Source organism: Diospyros lotus, chromosome 7, assembly GCF_014633365.1.
Source record: "Diospyros lotus cultivar Yz01 chromosome 7, ASM1463336v1, whole genome shotgun sequence".
NCBI lineage: Eukaryota > Viridiplantae > Streptophyta > Magnoliopsida > Ericales > Ebenaceae > Diospyros > Diospyros lotus.
In genome coordinates this window covers 18,432,485-18,452,265 of record NC_068344.1, presented here as the reverse complement: position 1 = coordinate 18,452,265, position 19,781 = coordinate 18,432,485, and the positions used below count along the sequence as shown (strand labels likewise).

Here is a 19,781-nt window from a genome sequence, read left to right as displayed (position 1 = left end):
ACTCAGGCCTAACCTAAACAAACTCTTGTGCCCTTCCCTTGAGCCCACTTCTGAGACCGAAATTAAGCCCAAATGAAATCAAAACTTTTCTATTTCCACTTAATTATTCAAGGCAAAGTATATAAGCCAAAAATTAGGTTTTTTTTAGCCCAAACCATTGCCCAAGAACTTTATAAAAACTTGAAGCCCATTTTTAAGACCCATTTTTGTTTAATCTCCTACAACTTAACCCAAATACCTATGGAAGCGTTTAATGTTTTGTAATGATAGATTTGTTGTTGTTATTATTTATGATTAATTGTGTAGTAGTTCGTATTACGGTTGTTATTGGCAAGTGTAAGTGTGAGGCAGTGCCTCTCTTATTGTTCAGTGAATTGCATATATAAGCAGCTCACGGTCTCTCTTGTAAGTGGTTAATTCATTCGATCATTTCAGTAAAGTGCTCGAGGTTATTTTTCTATCTTCTTGTTCTTCTTCATTTGTGCCCTAGGGCTTCGTTACATGATATCAGAGCCAGGTTGCTCTCCTCTAATGGCCTCTAATCCTATTCTCAATTCATCCTCCTCTCCTTCTCCTCGATCCTCCTCGTTCTTGTCTTCCACTTCTCAATTTGATTTCTCAACAGTTGCAAAGGCTTTTAACTTTATTCCTATAAAGCTCGATTCCAATAAGTATATATTCTGGAAGGCTCAAATTCTCGCTACAATTTGATCTTTTGATCTAGTTTCATTTCTCAATATTTCATTTCTCAATAAAACACCTCCTCCACCAAAATGCATGTCCAATCCAGAAGGAGGAGACGTGGTTAATCCAGTATACTTGAGTTGGATCTAGTTAGATCGACTCCTGCTAGGATGGCTCTTCTCTACCATTGGCGAAGAAGTTTTAGTGTAGGTGATTTATTGTGAATTATCTGCCGAGCTATGGCTCCCTTTGGAAAATTTGTATGCACATCAAACTATAGCAAAGTCCTTTCAATTGAAGCAAAAGCTAAGGTCAATTAAGAAGGATGAACTTTCTCTAAATGATTACATCCTTAAAATTAAGACGATCAACCATGCTCTAGCAGCTACAGGAGAGCCATTGATTGACAGATTTGTTGCTTGCTATACTACGCGGACTAGATCAAGACTACGAAACTGTTGTGAGCCTAATTACATATCAGATGGATGACATTGATTTGGAGAAGGTTCAATACTTGCTCTTAATGCATGAACAAAGGCTATCAGTTAATTCATCACATTCAACAAGTTTTGATTCTATGACCTCGACTATGCATGCAAATGTTGCATCATTTCCTACATGGAATGGTGATGGTGATGGTTTTGGTAATAATAGAGGAAGTTATTCTCAGAGAGGAAATAGTTACATGAATAGAGGAGGCAGAGGCCGAGGTAAAACATCTAATAGACGGATCTATTGTCAGTTGTGTGGGAAGCCAGAGCATTTTGTAAACAAGTGTTATCACCGGTTTGATAAGAATTTTCAACGGGTGTCTAAACCTTAAACCCTCCATATTGATTTCCATCAACTTTTACCCTCGCAGTTTTGTCTATGGTCACATTCTCAGACTTGGTAGTCAAATGATCATCTAAACCTTCACCCATACACCATAGTTCAACAACCTTAGACCAAGAAAGATAATTTGAACTACCCATTAACTTCTCAGTAGCTATGGCTGGAGAACGAGACAAGCCACTGGAGAAGAAACTGGATTTATTGGGTCCTGACATGTTTAATGGCAAATCTGTTGGATTTAGGTTAAACAGATCTGAAATGGATCTGTTGGATGTAGGCTAAATAGATCCGATTTGTTGGGTGAGATCTAGGTTAAACAGATCTGAAATGGATCTATCAAATCTAGGCTAAACAGATCTAAAATGGATTACACTTGGTCAGGTCAAAATAGATCTGAAAGGCCAAATTGAAAAGATCGCACATGTTGGCAGATCAGAAATTTTGGGACACAAGTGGTCAGATCTAGAGGAGGTGCAATGGCTGGAGATCTGAGTAATGAAGGCAGCAGCGGGAGCGGTCAAAGCAGATCCAATAGTGAGGAGCTAGATCTAGTGGGATCCGACAAGAGTTGGTGGCCAGCAGTCGCAGGTGATGCAGATTTGGTGGCTAGCAGTCACGGGCGAATCAAATCCAGTGGAAGACGATCGTGGGCGAGTCAGATCTGGTGGCCGACAGTCGCAGGCAAGTCAGATTCGATGGTCAACGACTCACAAGAAAGGCTGCAGATCTGGGCGACGGCCAAATCTAGGCAACAGCGGCAGAAGAGGCCGGATTTGGGTAGATTTGGCCGAATCTGGGCAGATCTAGCCGCTACAGATCTGGGTGGCAGCCAAATATGGGCAACAGCGGCGAAAGAGGCCGGACCTGGAGAGATCTTGCCGTGTTTGATGGCGGCAACAACTGCAGTTGCAGCGGCTGGTAGAGGAGATCGCAGGTAACAGCGTCGAGAGCAAAGTTCGAGGGCGGTGGCGACAACAAATGTTGTGAACAACAATGACGATGGCAGCGGCAGAGCAAGCCGCAGGCAGCGATGACAGCAACAAGGATGAAGATGGCTGTAGGCGTGACGGATGGCTGTGGGCGACAGATCTAAAGGTCAGATCTGGGCAGATCTAGCTTGATCTAGGCAAATCTGGTCATGACAGAGATGAAGGTAGGGAGCTCACAGGCGCCGGAGCAACAAGTATTGAGAAGAAAGGCACTGCTGGAGGGATAACATAGCGGGAAAGAATTCTCTCACCAGCTCTAATACCATGTGAAACTTAGAGAGATTGAAAATATTTTTCATGTATTAACTAGTAGAATGTATGCATATTTATACACAAACATTCATAAGCCATGACATAAGCATGACATAAGTCATGACATAGGACTAACCCTAAGTCTAGAATACACACGTAAGTGTTATCTCTATATACAACTCAACAAAAATTATGATCCTATTTGTTTGAGTGATATGGAGTTCGATGATGAATGGATCACTGAACAAGAAAACTCTTGTTTACCCTAAGATAATTCATGGATGGATGCTAATGAATGCTTTGAAGATGATGGAGATATTCAACCAAGTAATAATAGAAGAGGTAATCTATACTTTATAGTTTCTTACTTTCTAAAACTAAGTTAATGTGTTTGTGTAAGTTTGAGTTAAATTCTAATATGTTATATTGTATAATATAGGGCCAAGGAACTTAAAGCTAGATAGAAAAGGAAAAAGGAAAAAGAAAAGTTGTTGAAGAAAAAATGGAAGAAGAATTGAATTTAGAAATGATTGACGGTGAGGAAGATGTAGAGGATGGAGAGCAAGTGGATTTGGCTATGTTTGAAGACAAAGAAGATGATGAAAATGATGAAGATTATGATGCTCTTGAACTTGAAGATGAAGATGATTGATAACTAGTGAAGATTATGGACAGCGGAATTTATTAGTAACCTAATACTAATACTTGTAGTTTTTTTCTTTTTCTTTTTTTTTTTTTTATAGCTTGTTAATTTGAAAGTGGTTTGATTTAGTGCAATTTAAATTTAAAGGCAACATGAATATTCTTTTGGTATAATTTTAATATATTTTATTTATTTTCTATGGATATATATTATTTATAATTGAAATTGAAAATGTGCACTGAATCTTACGATACAATTTGATTATTGATTCACAATTCATAAAATAAGGAATTTGAACCTCGATTCTCAATTCAACAACTATGATTGGAATTATATGGCTAGGTTTTGAGCCTGTTATGGCCTTGTGAATCTCTATTAAAACCAAGAGTTTTACTGTTTCCACGTAGTCCAACCATGCTTCGATTTTTTGGGCATAACTTTCTGTGGATATTTCTGATTTCAAATCCGTTTGCTGTTTTAGAAACTGGACTTCTTGAGCTTCAATTTCAACCTATGGTTTGTGGTATTTGACTAATAAGTATCGAGCTTGAAAAAAGTCCTTGAAAATCAGTTAGAAACCTGGAATTTCTGGAATTTTGCTTATTGAAATCCTTTTGTTTGGTTGTTCTTCCTAAGCTTGATATCACGATTCTTGCCTACTCTATCATGTATGACCTTGTTCTCTTCCTTGAATATTTGATGAATCTTGTTCAAAAAGCCCTAATAGGGTTCGGTTCACCCTCTATTTTTAAAGAAATGATGCTTTTACTGGCTAAGTTACAAACATGCAAGATTTTGGTGTTGCTTGCATGGAAGTGCTTTTGCATATGTTAGATCGGGTTATAAGTGGCAAGGACTGTCTACCGTTTTGTCGGAAATGTCAACCGTTCTTGAGGTGATTCCACTGTTGCAGTCGCCCGACTATGTCGAGTTGTCGACTGTCAGATGAATGGGCGCTAGATGTCGACTGTTAGATTGGAAATGCACAAGTTGTCGATTGGGGCTGGAATGATGTCGACTGGTTCTACTAATGTGTGTTTTAATGTCTTGTTCGATGGTCACATGGACATGAGTGGTAGCATTGGGGGTTCATAAATTGTGTATGCAAAGGCATGAGCATCATAGAGAGTCTAGCATGCATACCTAGTAGGGCATTTGCATTGCATATGTATTCCAATGTGGGCGAAGATGGCTTGATGCCTAGTTTTGTGAGGGCTTTGTATCACATTTATGCTTACACCGCCATGCATTTTCTATGTGATGCATTGCATGGTTATTGATGCGCGCAGCGGATTTATCTACGGGGTACCCGCAAGCTTCGACTCGAGAGGTTGCCATGCGAGCTTCGGCTCAAGAGGATGATATGCGAGCATCGGCTTGAGAGGTTGTTATGGGAGCTCCAGTTCATGAATATGTGCCAGCTAGTACATGGTTGTGGACAAGTTTGTATAAAGAGCCCAGGTGCCAATGTGCGTGTCGTATGTGGGGCCGTTCAGCTCATTATGTGTGCATTGATGCATGGGTATATTTGTAACCGGTGGGTCGAATTGTGATTCATGGCATAGTTTGTGTGTGGTGTGTGAGTGAGTCTACCTCTGACCTTGTACCCTCCTATTTTCCTTTATTCTTGCTACATCTTATGGGTACTTGGCGTAGTGGCATTTGATGCTACTGATAGTTATGTGTTACTTACTCGCATTGATCATTCTATCCTATGATGACTCATGTTACCTCGTGGTTCCATATCGAGAGGCATGTTGCATTGATTCATGTTGTTGATTCCTGTTGATGATTCTTGTTACTTCAAATCCTCCATGCCTTTGTTTATTATGCTTGCCGTGCCTTGTGTCTCATTCTTGTTTCGCATCATTCCAGGTATCAACGTAGACTTGGTTGTGTGCTAGCCGCCGTGGCTAGAGTTTTGTGTGTAGCTATGTGTACAGAGCAATCCTAACCGAAAAGATCTTGGAGTGTGTTGGGAGCAGGGGCATAACTGCCATGTTCTAATTTAAATGTATGTTCTAAGTATTATGGAAGAAGACCTCCTGAAATGTATATTTAAAATTATTTTTGCTTCCGTTGTTGTTATAGAACATTTGTTGTTATTAAGGCTTGGCAGAGCTTGTATAGAAAAAAATGAGGATAATTTCGAGTGTTACATTTTCTGACTGCAGAAAATTCAGTCAGAAAATGTGAATGTGAATAACTAAATATTCTTAAATAGACCCTAATGGGGATTGGAACGTTCCATTCAAGATCCACAATGTAAATACAAAGCATTTTTGCATTTGGATATGGATCCATGCAACCTTTTCACTAGCCTAGCAGGACTAAGAGAAAATCTTCCCCTTCTAGTTAAGAATCTAAGTCAATTTGTATAAGATTCTCCTTCCCTCCTGCCATCAAACAACTTCAAATTAAGTTCCAACCATGAGGCCACCTCAGTAACATCCAATAAGAGGTCAAATTGTCTTGGAGACTTTAATTCCCAAACGTTAAAGAATATAATTCAAAAGAAGAAATCCATGTCCTCCATCCCAAACATAGATGTAGTTCATCCCTCATAGAGATCCTCCTACCAAAATAAAATACCTCCTACCTCCATTTTATCCATCAGGCAAGCACTTTCAAATTTCCCAACACAAGACAAAAATCATACAAAAGTGCTGGCGCACTTAAGCATAGAAGGCCACAGAGCTAAAGCGCAAAGAGAAGCACACACTTAAGCTAAGTGAAGCGAACAAATAGAAATATTTGAGAAGAAGAACTTAATTTCTTTATCATTATGATTGGTATAAATATACAGAGAACAATCTTCACTTAGGAAACCTACAGCTAATTAGGAAACCTAAAATGGAAAGATACATCTATACTAATTAGGTAACCTGTCAACGATCGAATTTTAAAGCTGGATGATTGGCTATCAAATAGAAAAGGATAAGGAGCCGATTAGAAGATAAAGCCTTATTTATTTTTTTAAGTTTTTTAATCTCTTATGTAAATTTGTAAATTGTAAAGTTATCTAATCCTACTAATTAGGATTGTAATCTATTCCTAGTTTTAGGAGAATTATTAGGAGATTTCTTGTATATTTATTAGCATACACACGAAATGGAAGAATCAAGGAATTCTATTCTCTTCAAAGTTCCTTTTAACATGGTATCAAAGTCGGCCTTCTAAAGGTCTTCTTTTTCCAGTCTCCAGTGCCTTTCTTAGTTACCACCACCTTGGGTGGATAATCAAGGCCTCCTTTGCCTCCATTCTTCACTCGATAAGCCTTCTTTGGCTTCCTTTTTTACCCGATCTTTGATCATTTATCCCTTCACCCGATAAGATAGGATGTCTACTGCCTCTAACACGAATCCAACACCGGAGACAATGGAAACCAGAAGCACCACAGAGGTTCCATTTGCTAGAACAAGCAGTGCGGACAATAGAGGAGAGTTGCAAAATCTCTAGGCAGCCTACCAGTTGAATGGGAAAAATTATTTGAAGTGGTTACAGTTGATCCGTACTTTTCTCAAGGGAAAAGGGAAACTAAGTCATCTCTTGGGCACTAGTCTTAATGAGGAAGATCCTATGTTTGCATGCAGCATGGGATGAGGAGGATTCCTTAATGATGTCATGGCTATGGAATTCAATGGTACCGAAGATAAGTGATACAATAATGTTCTTAACAACTGTGAGAGACATATGGGAGGCAATCAAGCTCACCTATTCCAAGGTGAAAGATGTTGCACAGATTTACAAAGTAAGGACCAAGATTGCTGCCACCAAACAAGGCGTAAGGTCTATCACTGAGTATGACAATACACTGCAAACTTTATGGCAAGAATTGGATCATTACCAATGCCTCAAGATGAAAGGCAATGAAGATGCAACATTACGAAAAAGGTCTGTGGAGAAACAAAGAACCTACAATTTCTTGGCTGGACTTAATATGGAGTTTGATGCGGTAAGAGTTCAAGTTCTTGGTAAGGAAGATTTACCCCCTTTAAATGAAGTAATTTCTATAATCCAGGTTGAAGAAGGGAGAAGGGGAGAGAGGCTAAACGACTCTCCAATAGAGAGATCAGCACTAGTATCACTAAAGGCTCCTAACAAGGGTCCTACAAAGGAGAAGAAAGCTAGGGATAAAGACTCTCTATGGTGTACCTTCTATAAAAAACCTAGGCATACCATAAAGAGATGTTGGAAGTAACATGAAAAACCATCCAAAGGAGGACAGTTGGGGGCCAAAGGAGGACAGCTGGGGGGACAAAGCCAAGCCTATATGGCTAATATGACTAGCAGCCAATAGCAAGCAGAACAAAAAGGTTCAGAACAAGGAGAAGGCTTGGATATCAACTGGGCAGAAATCGAGAAGCGAAGGAATTTTCTAGAATCTCTTGACAAAAAAGCAAAAGGTACCTCATTCTCTTACCCTACATGCTTCGGGAATAACCCAACCTAACTCTTGGATCCTAGACTCTGGTGCAACAGATCATATGACCCCTTTTTCCCATTATTTCATTACCTACAACCCTTGTTCAAGTTCCAAGAAAATAACCTTGCCAGATGGATCTTTAACCACCGTTGTCAGCCAAGGAGATATCATTCTCAATGAGTATCTTATACTAAAGAATGTTCTCCATGTTCCTAAATTATTCGCTAACCTTATTTCCATTCAAAAACTGGTCCTAGACAACAATTGCAGTGCTAATTTTTATCCTACTTTCTATGAAATTGAGGGACAAGAATCGAAGAAGATGATTGGGCTTGCTAAGTCTAGGGTTGGCCTATACTATCTTGAGGGACCAAATGAGAAGGAGAAAAAGGAAAAGGTGAATTATGTGTCATGTTTGGTGCAATCTAGTAGAGATCAGATCTAGTTACGTCACCATCGCCTTGGTCACCCCTTATTTTTTACTCTTAGGGTCATGTTTCCAGCTTTATTTAGGGGTCTTAATGTTAAAAAAATTCAGTGTTCAATTTGTGAACTTGCTAAACATAAGAGAGTGACTTATCATTCATTGAATAAAAGAACTTTTATTCCATTCTCTCTCATTCATAGTGATGTTAAGGGCCTTGCAACCGTTCCCAATATTTCTAGGGTATGGAGGTGTATAGTGTTTGTGGATGATTGCACTCGAGTGATGTGGTTATTCCTTATGAAAAATAAATCTGAAGTGAACACTATTTTTCCTAACTTCTATAACATAATTAGTACTCAATTTGGAGTGAAAATCAAGAAACTAAGATCTGATAATGCTAAAGATTTCTTTAACCAAACCCTATCAATTTTTTCCCAACAAAAAGAGATTATCCATGAGTCCTCTTATCCCTATACTCCTCAACAAAATGGGGTAGCCAATGGAAAAATGAGCATCTATTGGTTGTTACTAGAGCACTTCTTTTCCACCACAATGTTCCTAAACACTATTGGGGAGAAGCAGTTCTAACTGCCACATCCATCATCAATCGGTTGCCTTCCCAAACTCTTGACTCTCTCAACCCCATGCAGCTCATAACCAAACATAACCTACAGCTAAACAAAAAGATTTATTCTCTGCTCAGAAAGGAGACACATTGACTTTACAGAATTTACAGCATAAGGAAACCTAGCAAATAGGAAACACATTAATTTTAGACAGCTAGCAGGGCCAATTAATCAGCCACCCATGATCTCCACAAGACATAAAAGTGAAATAAGCCTTAGAAAATTGAGAATGCTTGCTTAGATTGATATTGAGAGGGCTTTGAAAATATATACAGGTTCCAACTTAATCTCTTTCCTATAAAGTAAGAAAGGATTTGAGTAATCTACTCCTAAAATCTAGGAACAATTATCTCCTAAAGTTTAGGAGATAAAACAGATATAAAATACAAATTTACAATAATTATCTACAACTGAAACATAATTTAAACAACTTAATCTAATTTAATCTCTTCACCGAGTGTTACAAAGCTTCCACACTCCTCTTTAACTTAGACTTCTCCCTCCACTTGAAATCTCATTCTCATCCAACACTCCCCCTTAAACTGGTGAATAGATGAAAGTCATTCTCAACTTGCTAATTAGGGACACAAAACATGGTCTTGCAACCACCTTTATTAAAACATCAGCTACTTGATCAATGGAAGGTATATAAGACAGACTTATCTCTCCTTCTTCAATTTCTCTCTTTATAAAACTTCGGTCTATTCTCACATGATTCATTCGGTCATGTTGCACCAGATTTTTAACAATACTAATAGCTGATTTGCTATCACTAAATGCCTTTCTTTGTTAAGATAAAGGTATCCCCAAGTCTTCCATTAGCCTTTCCAACCAAATCACCTCACATATCCCACGAGCAATTGCACAAAACTCGGTTTCAGCACTACTGCGAGCCACAACCAATTGATTCTTGGTTATCCATGTAACTACATTTCCCCAAACTTTGATACAATACTCTAAAGTTGACCGGTTGTCTTCTCTAGAACTGGCCCAATCAACATCCACATAGCCTTCAATTCCCTTATTTTCAATTTTCTTAAACATCAATCCCTTCCCTGGTGTCCCCTTTAGGTATATTAGAACATGATGAACATCCCTCATGTGTCTTTGAGTAGGAGAATGCATGTATTAACTGATTACACTTACTGAATAGGCTATATCTAGCCTTATTAGTGACAAATAAATCAATATTCCTAGTAACCTTTGATACCTCTCTTTTTCCACCGAAGCATTGTCACCATTTTCTTCAACTTTCCTGCCCTTTTCCAAGGGAGTTCCAGTTGGTCTGCAGGCCATCATTCCTGTATCCTTTAGCAAATCAAGGGTATATTTTTGTTGTGAGATGAGTAGGCCTTCTTTGCTTCAAGCCACCTCCATGCCTAGGAAACATCTCATGGTTCCCAGGTCTTTTACTTCAAACTCAGCCTTCAATTGCTTCTTTAGGTTATTAATTTCCTGCAAATCATCCCCTGTCACAATAATATCATCAACAATCAATATAGCCTTTTTTTATTTTCAGTGGGTATAATAAACAAGGTGTGATCAGATTGTCCTTGTTTATACCCTAATTGGTTGAGAGTCATGTCAAATTTATGGAACCAGGCCCTCAGTGACTATTTTAATCCATAAAGGGACTTCTTTAGCTTGCACACACTTCCATTATCAACCGCATGCTCAAAACCGGGGGGAACCTTCATATAGATTTCCTCATCCAAATCGCCATTAAGGAAAGCATTCTTAATGTCGAATTGGAAGAGGGGCCAATCCAAATTCACAATAATAGATAATAACACTCAGATAGAATTTAGCTTAGCAATCGGTGCAAATGTCTCCTCATAATCAATCCTATAGGTCTAAGTGAAGCCTTGGGCAACCAATCTAGCCTTGTATCTCTCAACACTCCCATCTGCATTATGTTTTATTGTAAATACCTACTTGCATCCAATTGGTTTCTTGTTTGGAGGCAATGGAACAATCTCTCAGGTCTTGTTTCCCACTAAGGCAGCCATTTCTTCCATCATAGCCACTCTCCACATAGGATCACTCATAGCATTCTAAATACTTTTAGGAACTTCAGTGCTGTCAATCTTAGCCACAAATCCCCTAAACGGTGGAAACAATTTGGCATATGTTAAATGGTTAGACATAGGATATTTGACACATGACCTTACTCCTTTTCTCAGAGCTATAGGAACAGCCCAATCCAAACCATCTTCCTCTGTAGCATTGTTGTCAGTGTTGTTTCTGAGTGTTACAATCCCCTCATCATTAACCATATTCTCTTCTAATGGACTAGCATCTGAGAGTAACGGTTGGTCTTGCTTTGATTCTGGTCGGCCTTTCGATCTTCTAGAGTAAAAAAAACATAGGGTTATCATTTGTTGTATGTGAGGAAGGCTGATAAGGACCAAATTTAGGGCTAGAACCTGTTTTCTCATACCCAGAATGATGAGGAGATTCAGAGGTATGAGAAACAGAGGGGGGAAAAGAATGTGCAGGCTCAATAAGAGAAACAACAGATTCTGCCAGTGTGTTATCACAAGGTGGTGAGGATGCTTTCCCTTGAGAACATACTGGTAGGATAGGATCAATGGGAAAGAAGGAGGGAAGAGGATCAGTAGAGACTAGTTTTGTGCCTGTGATGGGATAAAATGGAAGATCCTCGTAGAAGGTAATAATATCGGTAGAAACAAAATATCTATGATTGGTAGGACAATAGCACTTGTATCCCTTTTGAGAGGGTGAATACCCAACAAAGATGCATTTGTGAGCTTTAGGGTCCAATTTGGTTCGAGATAGAGCATTGTTGTGAACATACACAATGCATCCAAAGACCTTAGGATCAATGGAAAAAATGTTAAGAGGCATTCAGATATAGAGTGAAAAGGATGCTAAGGGGGGTTTGGAATTGCAAAGTTTTAGAGGGTAGACGATTGATTAAATAAGCAACTGTGAAAAAAACTTCTCCCCAATAGGAGTGAGGGACATCAGTGGTAAACATCATAGATCTAACCACCTCTAGGAGATGTCAATTTTTTCTTTCAACTACCCCATTTTGTAGGGTGTACATGGACAAGAGCTTTGGTGAAAGATACCATGCTCGGCCAAATAGTTTGTGAAATCATGTGAAAAATACTCTCGACCATTGTCGGTTTGAAGGATTTTAATAGAAGTTTGGAACATATTCATAATAAACTTATGAAATCTTTTGAATATGTTACTAGCTTCTGATTTTTCCCTCATTAAATACACCCAACAAGCCTTAGAATGATCATCGATGAAGGTAATAAACCATCTAGAACCAATGATATTAGGGCATTTAGAGGGACCCATATATCACTATGGATCAAATGAAAGGTTTAGAAGGCTTATACAATTGAATAGGATGATGTAATCTAGGCTATTTTGCAAGAGTGCATTGTTCACGTGAAAGAATCTACTCTTTATTGCTGAAAATATAGGGATACAAAGATTTTAGATAAGGGAAGCTAGGGTGTCCTAAACGTTTATGCCATAACAAGACTTTGGCATTGGTGGTCACGATTAGGACAACTTTATTTGAAGAAGAATTAGAGAAATCTCCTGCAAGACAGTAAAGGTCGTCCAACACCTTAGCATTACCAATCATCCTCCATGAGGCTTGATCCTGAAACACACAATAGGAGACGTAGAAGATTACATTACAATTCATATCCTTGGTGATTCGACTGACTGATAGTAAGTTATGTTGCAAACCAAGAACATATAATAGAGAATTGAGCATCAATTTAGATATACATATTGTTCCCATTCCCAAAGCAAGTGAGGTGGTTCCATAAGCCATAGATATATTGAGGGAGGAGTTACATAAGATATAATCAGTCATAGAACATGTAGAATTTGTCATATGATCTTATGCACCAATATCAACTACTGATATGTTCTTAGAAAACCTTTTAGAAGCTAAGGAGTAGTGTTAGAAATTACCTTGCAAGGCTACTGATGCAGTGGACTGTGGATTATTAGAACTTGATTGGGATGTACCTTGATTGAGGAGCCTGTACAAGGCTTGTATCTGATCTTCGAATAGGTTAAAATTAGGTTTAGTTTTTGCTGAAACCTCTGCATTATATGTAGATCTGGGGCTCCCCTTCCTGGGTTGTGGCTTCCAATTTGCTAGTTTGTCATGGATCTTCCAACAGGTCTCCTTAGTGTGATAGGGTTTCTTGCAATGGTCACACCATACTTTTTCCCTTCCTTGAGTCTTGGCAAGAAGTTCTCCCTATTTGATAGCGTAAGGTGCTGAAGCATCACCTTACGCTTGCTTCCCTCCCTTCTTACTTCCGCAAATACTTCCTTAAGAGATGGAAAGGGCTTTGTGCCCAACATTCTCCCTCAAACTTCATCCAAGTCGGGATTAAGGCCATGTAGGAAGTCAAAAATTCGATCTTTTTCTATCATCTTATTGTATTTGTTGCTATCAACTAGAGATGCCCAGCTAATGGTATAAAACATATCCATTTCATATCACAATTCCACCAAAACATTAAAATATTCAATAACACTGCTCATACCTTGTTTGGTTGTCCCAATGGCAGGTCGAATTTCAAAACATTGAGATGAATTCTCCAAGTTCGAGTACATCTCTTGGACTGATTCTCAAATCTATTTTGTCGTTTTATAGAATAGGTATGTTCTCCCAATTTTTGGCTCCATAGAGTTGATCAACCAAGCCATGATAGTTGAATTCTCTACCTCCCAAAGGGCATAGGTGGATGCCATGGATGGTGGAGTGAGGATAGATCCAGTTAGATAATTGGATTTGCCCTTGCCCTAGCCCTTGATCACTAACATTACCGATTGAGACCGCTCTCTAAAATTACTTCCATTTAGCTTATGCTGAGTAATTTGTAGAGGGTGATTATCAATAGGTGTTGTAGAGAAATTTGATGAAGATGGAAGTGGGAGAAGGGTTCTCGAAGAATTGGTGGCTGAGGCTTCGGTTAGGGTTGGATTTGGTTGTTTCAGCCATGATCGAAACTGAAAGAAGTCACTGCCGCTTCTGATCGAACCTGGGCTCTGATATCATGAAACAAGCCTTAGGAAATCGAGAATGCTTGCTTAGATTGATATTGAAAGGGCTTTGAAAATATATATAGGTTACAACTTAATCTCTTTCCTATAAAGTAGGAAAGGATTTGAGTAATCTACTCCTAAAATCTATGAACAATTATCTCCTAAAGTTTAGGAGATAAAACAAATATAAAATACAAATTTACAACAATTATCTACAACTGAAACATGATTTAAACAACTTAAGATAATTTGATTTAATCTCTTCCAGAGTGTTGCAAAGCTTCCACACTCCTCTTTAACTCAGATTTCTCTTTCCACTTGGAACCTCATTCTCATCCAACAAAAAGAAATAAGGAGTATAAACTTTTAGAAGCATCAAAAATATAAACTATTAAAAAAAATCATTAAAAAACTAAATAAGAATGAGAGTTGCAATTTAACAAAAGATGAGATACCATTTTTCATTTATATTTTATACCCATTTACAAGCTCATATAATCATAGCAAAAAAAACAAACAAAAATCATCCCAAATTCACAACAATCCCAAATCAATCAACCCCTAATTTACAGCAATCTCCAATCAATCAGTCGTTAATCAATCAACAATTCCTGTTTTACAGCAATCAGGAATAAATTAGAAATCCCTAATGTACACATATTTAACTATTCCTTCAATATTTATTGCTCGAAAAATACAGCTCTGTCTTCTTCGTTTTTTTTTTTTTTTTTTTTTTTTTGGGGGGGGGGGGGGTGAGTGTATGCATGATTCAGATCTTATTAAGATCTGATAACAGCTTTTTTTTTTTAGTAAGGATTCCATACAAGCATCTACACCACTGCAAAAATTTAAACAAATCCAACAATTCATATTCTCTGATTTTAAAAAAAGAAAAAAAAAAAACACAAGTGTATTACTGAAGCACACTTTTTAGCACTTCGCAGCTCAAGTAAAGTGCAACTTAATCGTGCACAGCTAAAGTCGCTAAGCTTCACCTACAAAAAGCCCTAAGCATGCTGTGCTTTGCACATAAACTGCACTTTTTTAAACACAGCTCCTAATCTCCAAAGGATGGAGGATACTCCCTAAGAACCTTGCAAAACCTACAGGAGTTCACTGTCTCACACTCTCTTCCCTTTGTTGAGCGTTCAAAAGTCTTCCCTTGCACTCTCTTCTCCAACCCCGCCCCCCCACCCCCGAAAAAAAAAAACAAAAACCCACCCCACCCAGTTTGAACTTTTCCTTCTGTTCAATATCCCTGTGTTTTACACTTTGAAGTTTCTCAATGGGTTTAAAAGGTATATGTTTCCCTCTTCATTTATGTTCACACGATCATTTTCTTGCTATTATTAGGCAATGAAATTTTTCATCAAGAATGTACAGGCTTCAGAAAAGGTTTAATATATGAAAAATGAATTCACAATAATGACAACCTGTTCATAATATGAAACATATGCCTAAAAGGACAGTCATTATGGATGATAAGAAACTAATTGCTTAATTAAGTATTAACAAAGTAAGGCTTATCCATCCATGAAATGCACTAATGAACTCTTTATCTCCATAAATTTACATAACAATTTCAAAGATGCTCAATCTAAATAATTTGAAGGATGCAAAAGAAGGCGATAAACAGTGAAAATCAGACCATGACTAAATAATGTTCAATGAAAAAATATTTTAGAGTTTCAACCCCTTTAAACGCATCCACAGTAACAGAAGCAGCAAGCTTTAATCCCACTGAATGGGTTGACACCAACCATCTCAATCTATGATCACATCCACTAACTAACAAATAAACAAAAATAGTGCAAATTCATTTGACATACCTCCAGTACGTATCTTACTAATGGCACAGAAATAAACTATTCAGTTTATGCACCTAACAGTATTCCAAGTTGAAGTTATTTATCACCTTGGACAATACATACAAAATCAAAACCCAATTATTCAAGTGGATGCTTGGATGGTAACAGTGGCACAGACAAATTGAATTCATAAAACCTAGTTCCTGGCTTGCATCTCCTCCCCATCCCCACACAAGAAAAGCATGTCATTTTGACTTCCTTAAATAATGAAATTTAAAGGAAAAAAAAATATAATGACTAACAAGCACAGTTAAAACAAATAAAAGGAGGAAAAAAACAAACATTGTACACAACAAGCCCCACCATACCAAAAGAAATCCATAAAGGTTTCCATAAAAATAAGAATACAAATTTTGAAGCCATTAACTTCAAGTTCAAATAAAATGAAATGTAACCGGACATGCAGTTGATCCTCATTTTTTAATTTTTTTCAATTTCGACATTGCCCTAGGAGAATTCTTATATGAAAAAGTGAGACTATATTAACAAGTTGAAAAATGAAAGAATATAAAGGACAAGTATGGCTACTTAAAGATTCCATACATAGAGAACTCGTAAACTCTGCCTATTTACAGGTTAAGTTCTATGTCCTCAGTTAAGAGAGCTTCGTAAAGGCTGACCAGAGAGGGAAAAAGAGAAACTAAAATGTCAACCACACAGCCTTCCCTATTAATATCAAGATCAATGCAAAACAAACATATGTGCTTGCATAGGTATCTACGTAAGAATCGTATTTGTAGCAGGTAAAAACACAAATATCAAACGAAAAATAAAACATCTTAAAGCTAGAAATGAGACAAGGATAGAATATTCCTTTGATTTTGTCAGATTCCCATGTTACAGCTGATGGTCCTGTAAACTATTTCTATAGCAGTAAACCTATCCAAAGAAGTAATATTTCCACAGTAAAACGTGACAACCAAGACGTCTGAAGAACATCCCAGATATAATTGCAAAAATGTAATTGGAATAGTTGAAGTACACGCTAAACCATTAAAATCTATTTAAAATATTACTAGGAGAGAGAAAAGCATGTAGACCAAGAAACACGCATACGCAATCAGTCCGCGGTGCTCATCCCCACAAGAAGCCAGCTCAACCAGAAGCCTAGTGCAAACTCGCGTCGACCATATGACGAACACACCAGCCATCAGGAAAATGCCCACCCCTCCTTGGGGAAGGAACAAAGCGATGGCCGATAAAATCACCATAGGCAACATACAGTACCCGACCAAACTCAAACACCGGTACAAATCCAAGTTCCCATTTCGGCCAGCCAACATATTAAACACCACATACAGAAACAGAGCCGCCATAGTAACCCAACCCAGTATAATTCCAAAATGTAGCTTCCCAGCGAGCAATTGGAACAGCCCGAACGCCAACAGAAACAGAAACGGCCCAGACAAATCCGCATCTTCGTGAAGATCCGGTTTAACTCTAAATGGGTTCAGAATCGAGACAGTTTTACTCCAAATCTGCCTCGTATTGATCCCAAGCTCTTCGAGTAGCGGCGGCTCGTCCTCGAACACACTGCCAATTCCCACTGTGTTGCCAAACTGCGGAGCAGAGAAGGAAGTGGACGCCGCGGCGGAGGCAGCGTCGAACGACATGAAGGGAATGCTAGGGTTTGCGGATCGCGGCGGCTGGAATGGTGCCGTCGGCCGCCTCTGTTGCACCGCGGCGCCAGGGTTCCCGCCGGAAGGGAAAACCACCGGCGGGACATTGAATTCCCTCGACATGATAAAAAATCCGACTGTGCCAAAGCACTGGTAATCACAGGACCCACAGAGGAAAAACCGTTAAGGTTTCGAGATCAGAATATCAATATGATTATGGTCGCACAGAGAAAAGCAAACGTTAGGTTAAAATCAAGGTTAAAGCATCGAGATTGCGATAGATCCAGTGATTTTGACGGTGAAATGGGCGAGGAAGCAACGAAGTTAGGGTTTTCAGGTCCGAGCGAACAGCAGAGGCTATCTGTCGGGCCTGTATTGAGTTTGCCGACATAATGAAGAGAAATTGAGAATGAATTATCTCATGTCTTCTTTTTCGTAAAAATAACAATCATACACTTCTAGTAAGAGAATAATTGACGTCCATGGTCGGCGGTTTTTTTATTGGTGTTAAATCAGATTGAAATTTTTAAAAATTTCAAAACGAAACAGCTGATGTTAGAGATTTTTGCTCAATCCAATTTGATAGTGTTGTAAATGAGACTAGTGGTTAGCATTTTCCTGCATAAAAGTTTATTTGTGTTACAAATGAGTGGTCCAACACAAAATTCAACTTGTGAATAAAACTAATCAACAAGCTCATAAACAAAGTTTGTAAACAAGTTCGAGAACAAGCTATTGAAATAAATATTTTTATTATTATTTTAATATTTTATTATCTATCCTTGCATTTGTGATAAAGATATTTATGTTTGTTTAAACAATATTATTGTATTTGTTTTGAAAATATATACTTATATTTGTTATATTTTTTGTTACTTAAAAATAAAGTTTAATGGCTTTAATTTACCAAAAATAAAATGGCGAGTCAAATTTGAGCCAAAATTGAATGTAGTAAATTTTTAACGAACTCAAACTCGAATACATTTTTTAGCTTAAGCTTGAACTCATCAAAATCCTAATAAGCCAAACTTGAACTGAGCGAAGCTCTACTCAACTCAACTCTATTACAACTTTATGGATCAGTTTTCATATATTCATTTTATATAAATTTTAAAAATATATAAAAATTATATATATATATATATCTTTTTCTTCTCAAAGCAAACTTGTGAGCATTTTGCAATTTTATCTCGTTTTGAGTTTTACTTTAATTTGTTCATTGAACTTTAACATTGGTTTCCATTTTATCCTCAATCGGTCAAGCGTGTGCTCCAACATGCGTGGCAACTAAAATGGCATGTTAATGTGTCCATTCAGCAAAATGACGTTGTTTTACCTTGTTGGTGTTGCAATGCACAAGGTAAAACGACGTCGTCTTGCCTTGTGTGTTTTGAAACCCTAAGTAATTGTTACTTAGGGTTTCAAAAGATGAGGAGGAACCTGACGGCGACGCACACTGGGAGACAAAAGGCGATGCACGGTGAGGAAGTGACGGTGATAGCCACTGAAGCAACCCATACCGACGCTGACGACATCGATGGACAGTGATGGCAATGCACAGGAGGAAGACAGAAGGCGATGCACAGCGAGCAAGCGACGCACGACGACGATAGCCAACTCAACAAAACAGACACATGGCAACGAAGGTAGAAGCGAACAAAACTGATGCATGACAACGAAGATAGAACCAGCCCACCTCGACCTTGATAAAACAACAATAGCTACAAAAAATGCAATATCAGCTAGACATTACAATCTATTAATTCACTTAATCCATGAGTAATGTTTTTCACATACTGTATGGCCTATAAATTGGAAGGAATTAATAATGTTAAAACCTTTCAGGTACAATCATTTTACTGAATCAAATTTTATTATCTTAGTTAAGATGACTTCCAATTTAAAAATGGGTGAAGCTTCAAACAACTCCTTTATCTTGCATCAAAGAATTGTGTGTGAGCATGGTATATTTGTTGGGTGTTACACATCATGGAGTAAGGTTAATCCTGGAAGGGAATTCTTAAGGTGTCAATTATATAAGGTAATTTGATCTTTTATAATTGAAAAAGTTGTTAATGTGAATGGAATTGATTGTTGGATCGTTTGGTGGACAGGATGATGATTGCAGATGGTTTGACTGGATTGATGATGAATATACAACTCATGAGAAAGCATTATGTGAACTTTTATTGGATAAGTTAAATGGAATTAAATGTAACATGGCAAAAATAGATGAAAATAAGAAAATACTACAAGAACAAGCGAGAGTTATTGAAGAAAAAAATTTAAAGAGAAAAGAAAAGCTACTAAAACTTGAAAAAGACCATAGGTGTATTATAGAAAAAAAAAATTCAATTG

General features: G+C 37.9%; 1 protein-coding gene across 1 annotated transcript; it reads right to left on the bottom strand.

The window, feature by feature from the left end:
• Positions 1-16,733: 16,733 nt before the first annotated feature.
• Positions 16,734-17,841, bottom strand: LOC127805868 (uncharacterized). Its single transcript, XM_052342681.1, has one exon. It carries the CDS (start codon positions 17,544-17,546, stop codon positions 16,809-16,811), a length of 738 nt encoding a protein of 245 aa, XP_052198641.1. The 5' UTR covers positions 17,547-17,841; the 3' UTR covers positions 16,734-16,808.
• Between the last annotated feature and the right edge of the window lie 1,940 nt (positions 17,842-19,781).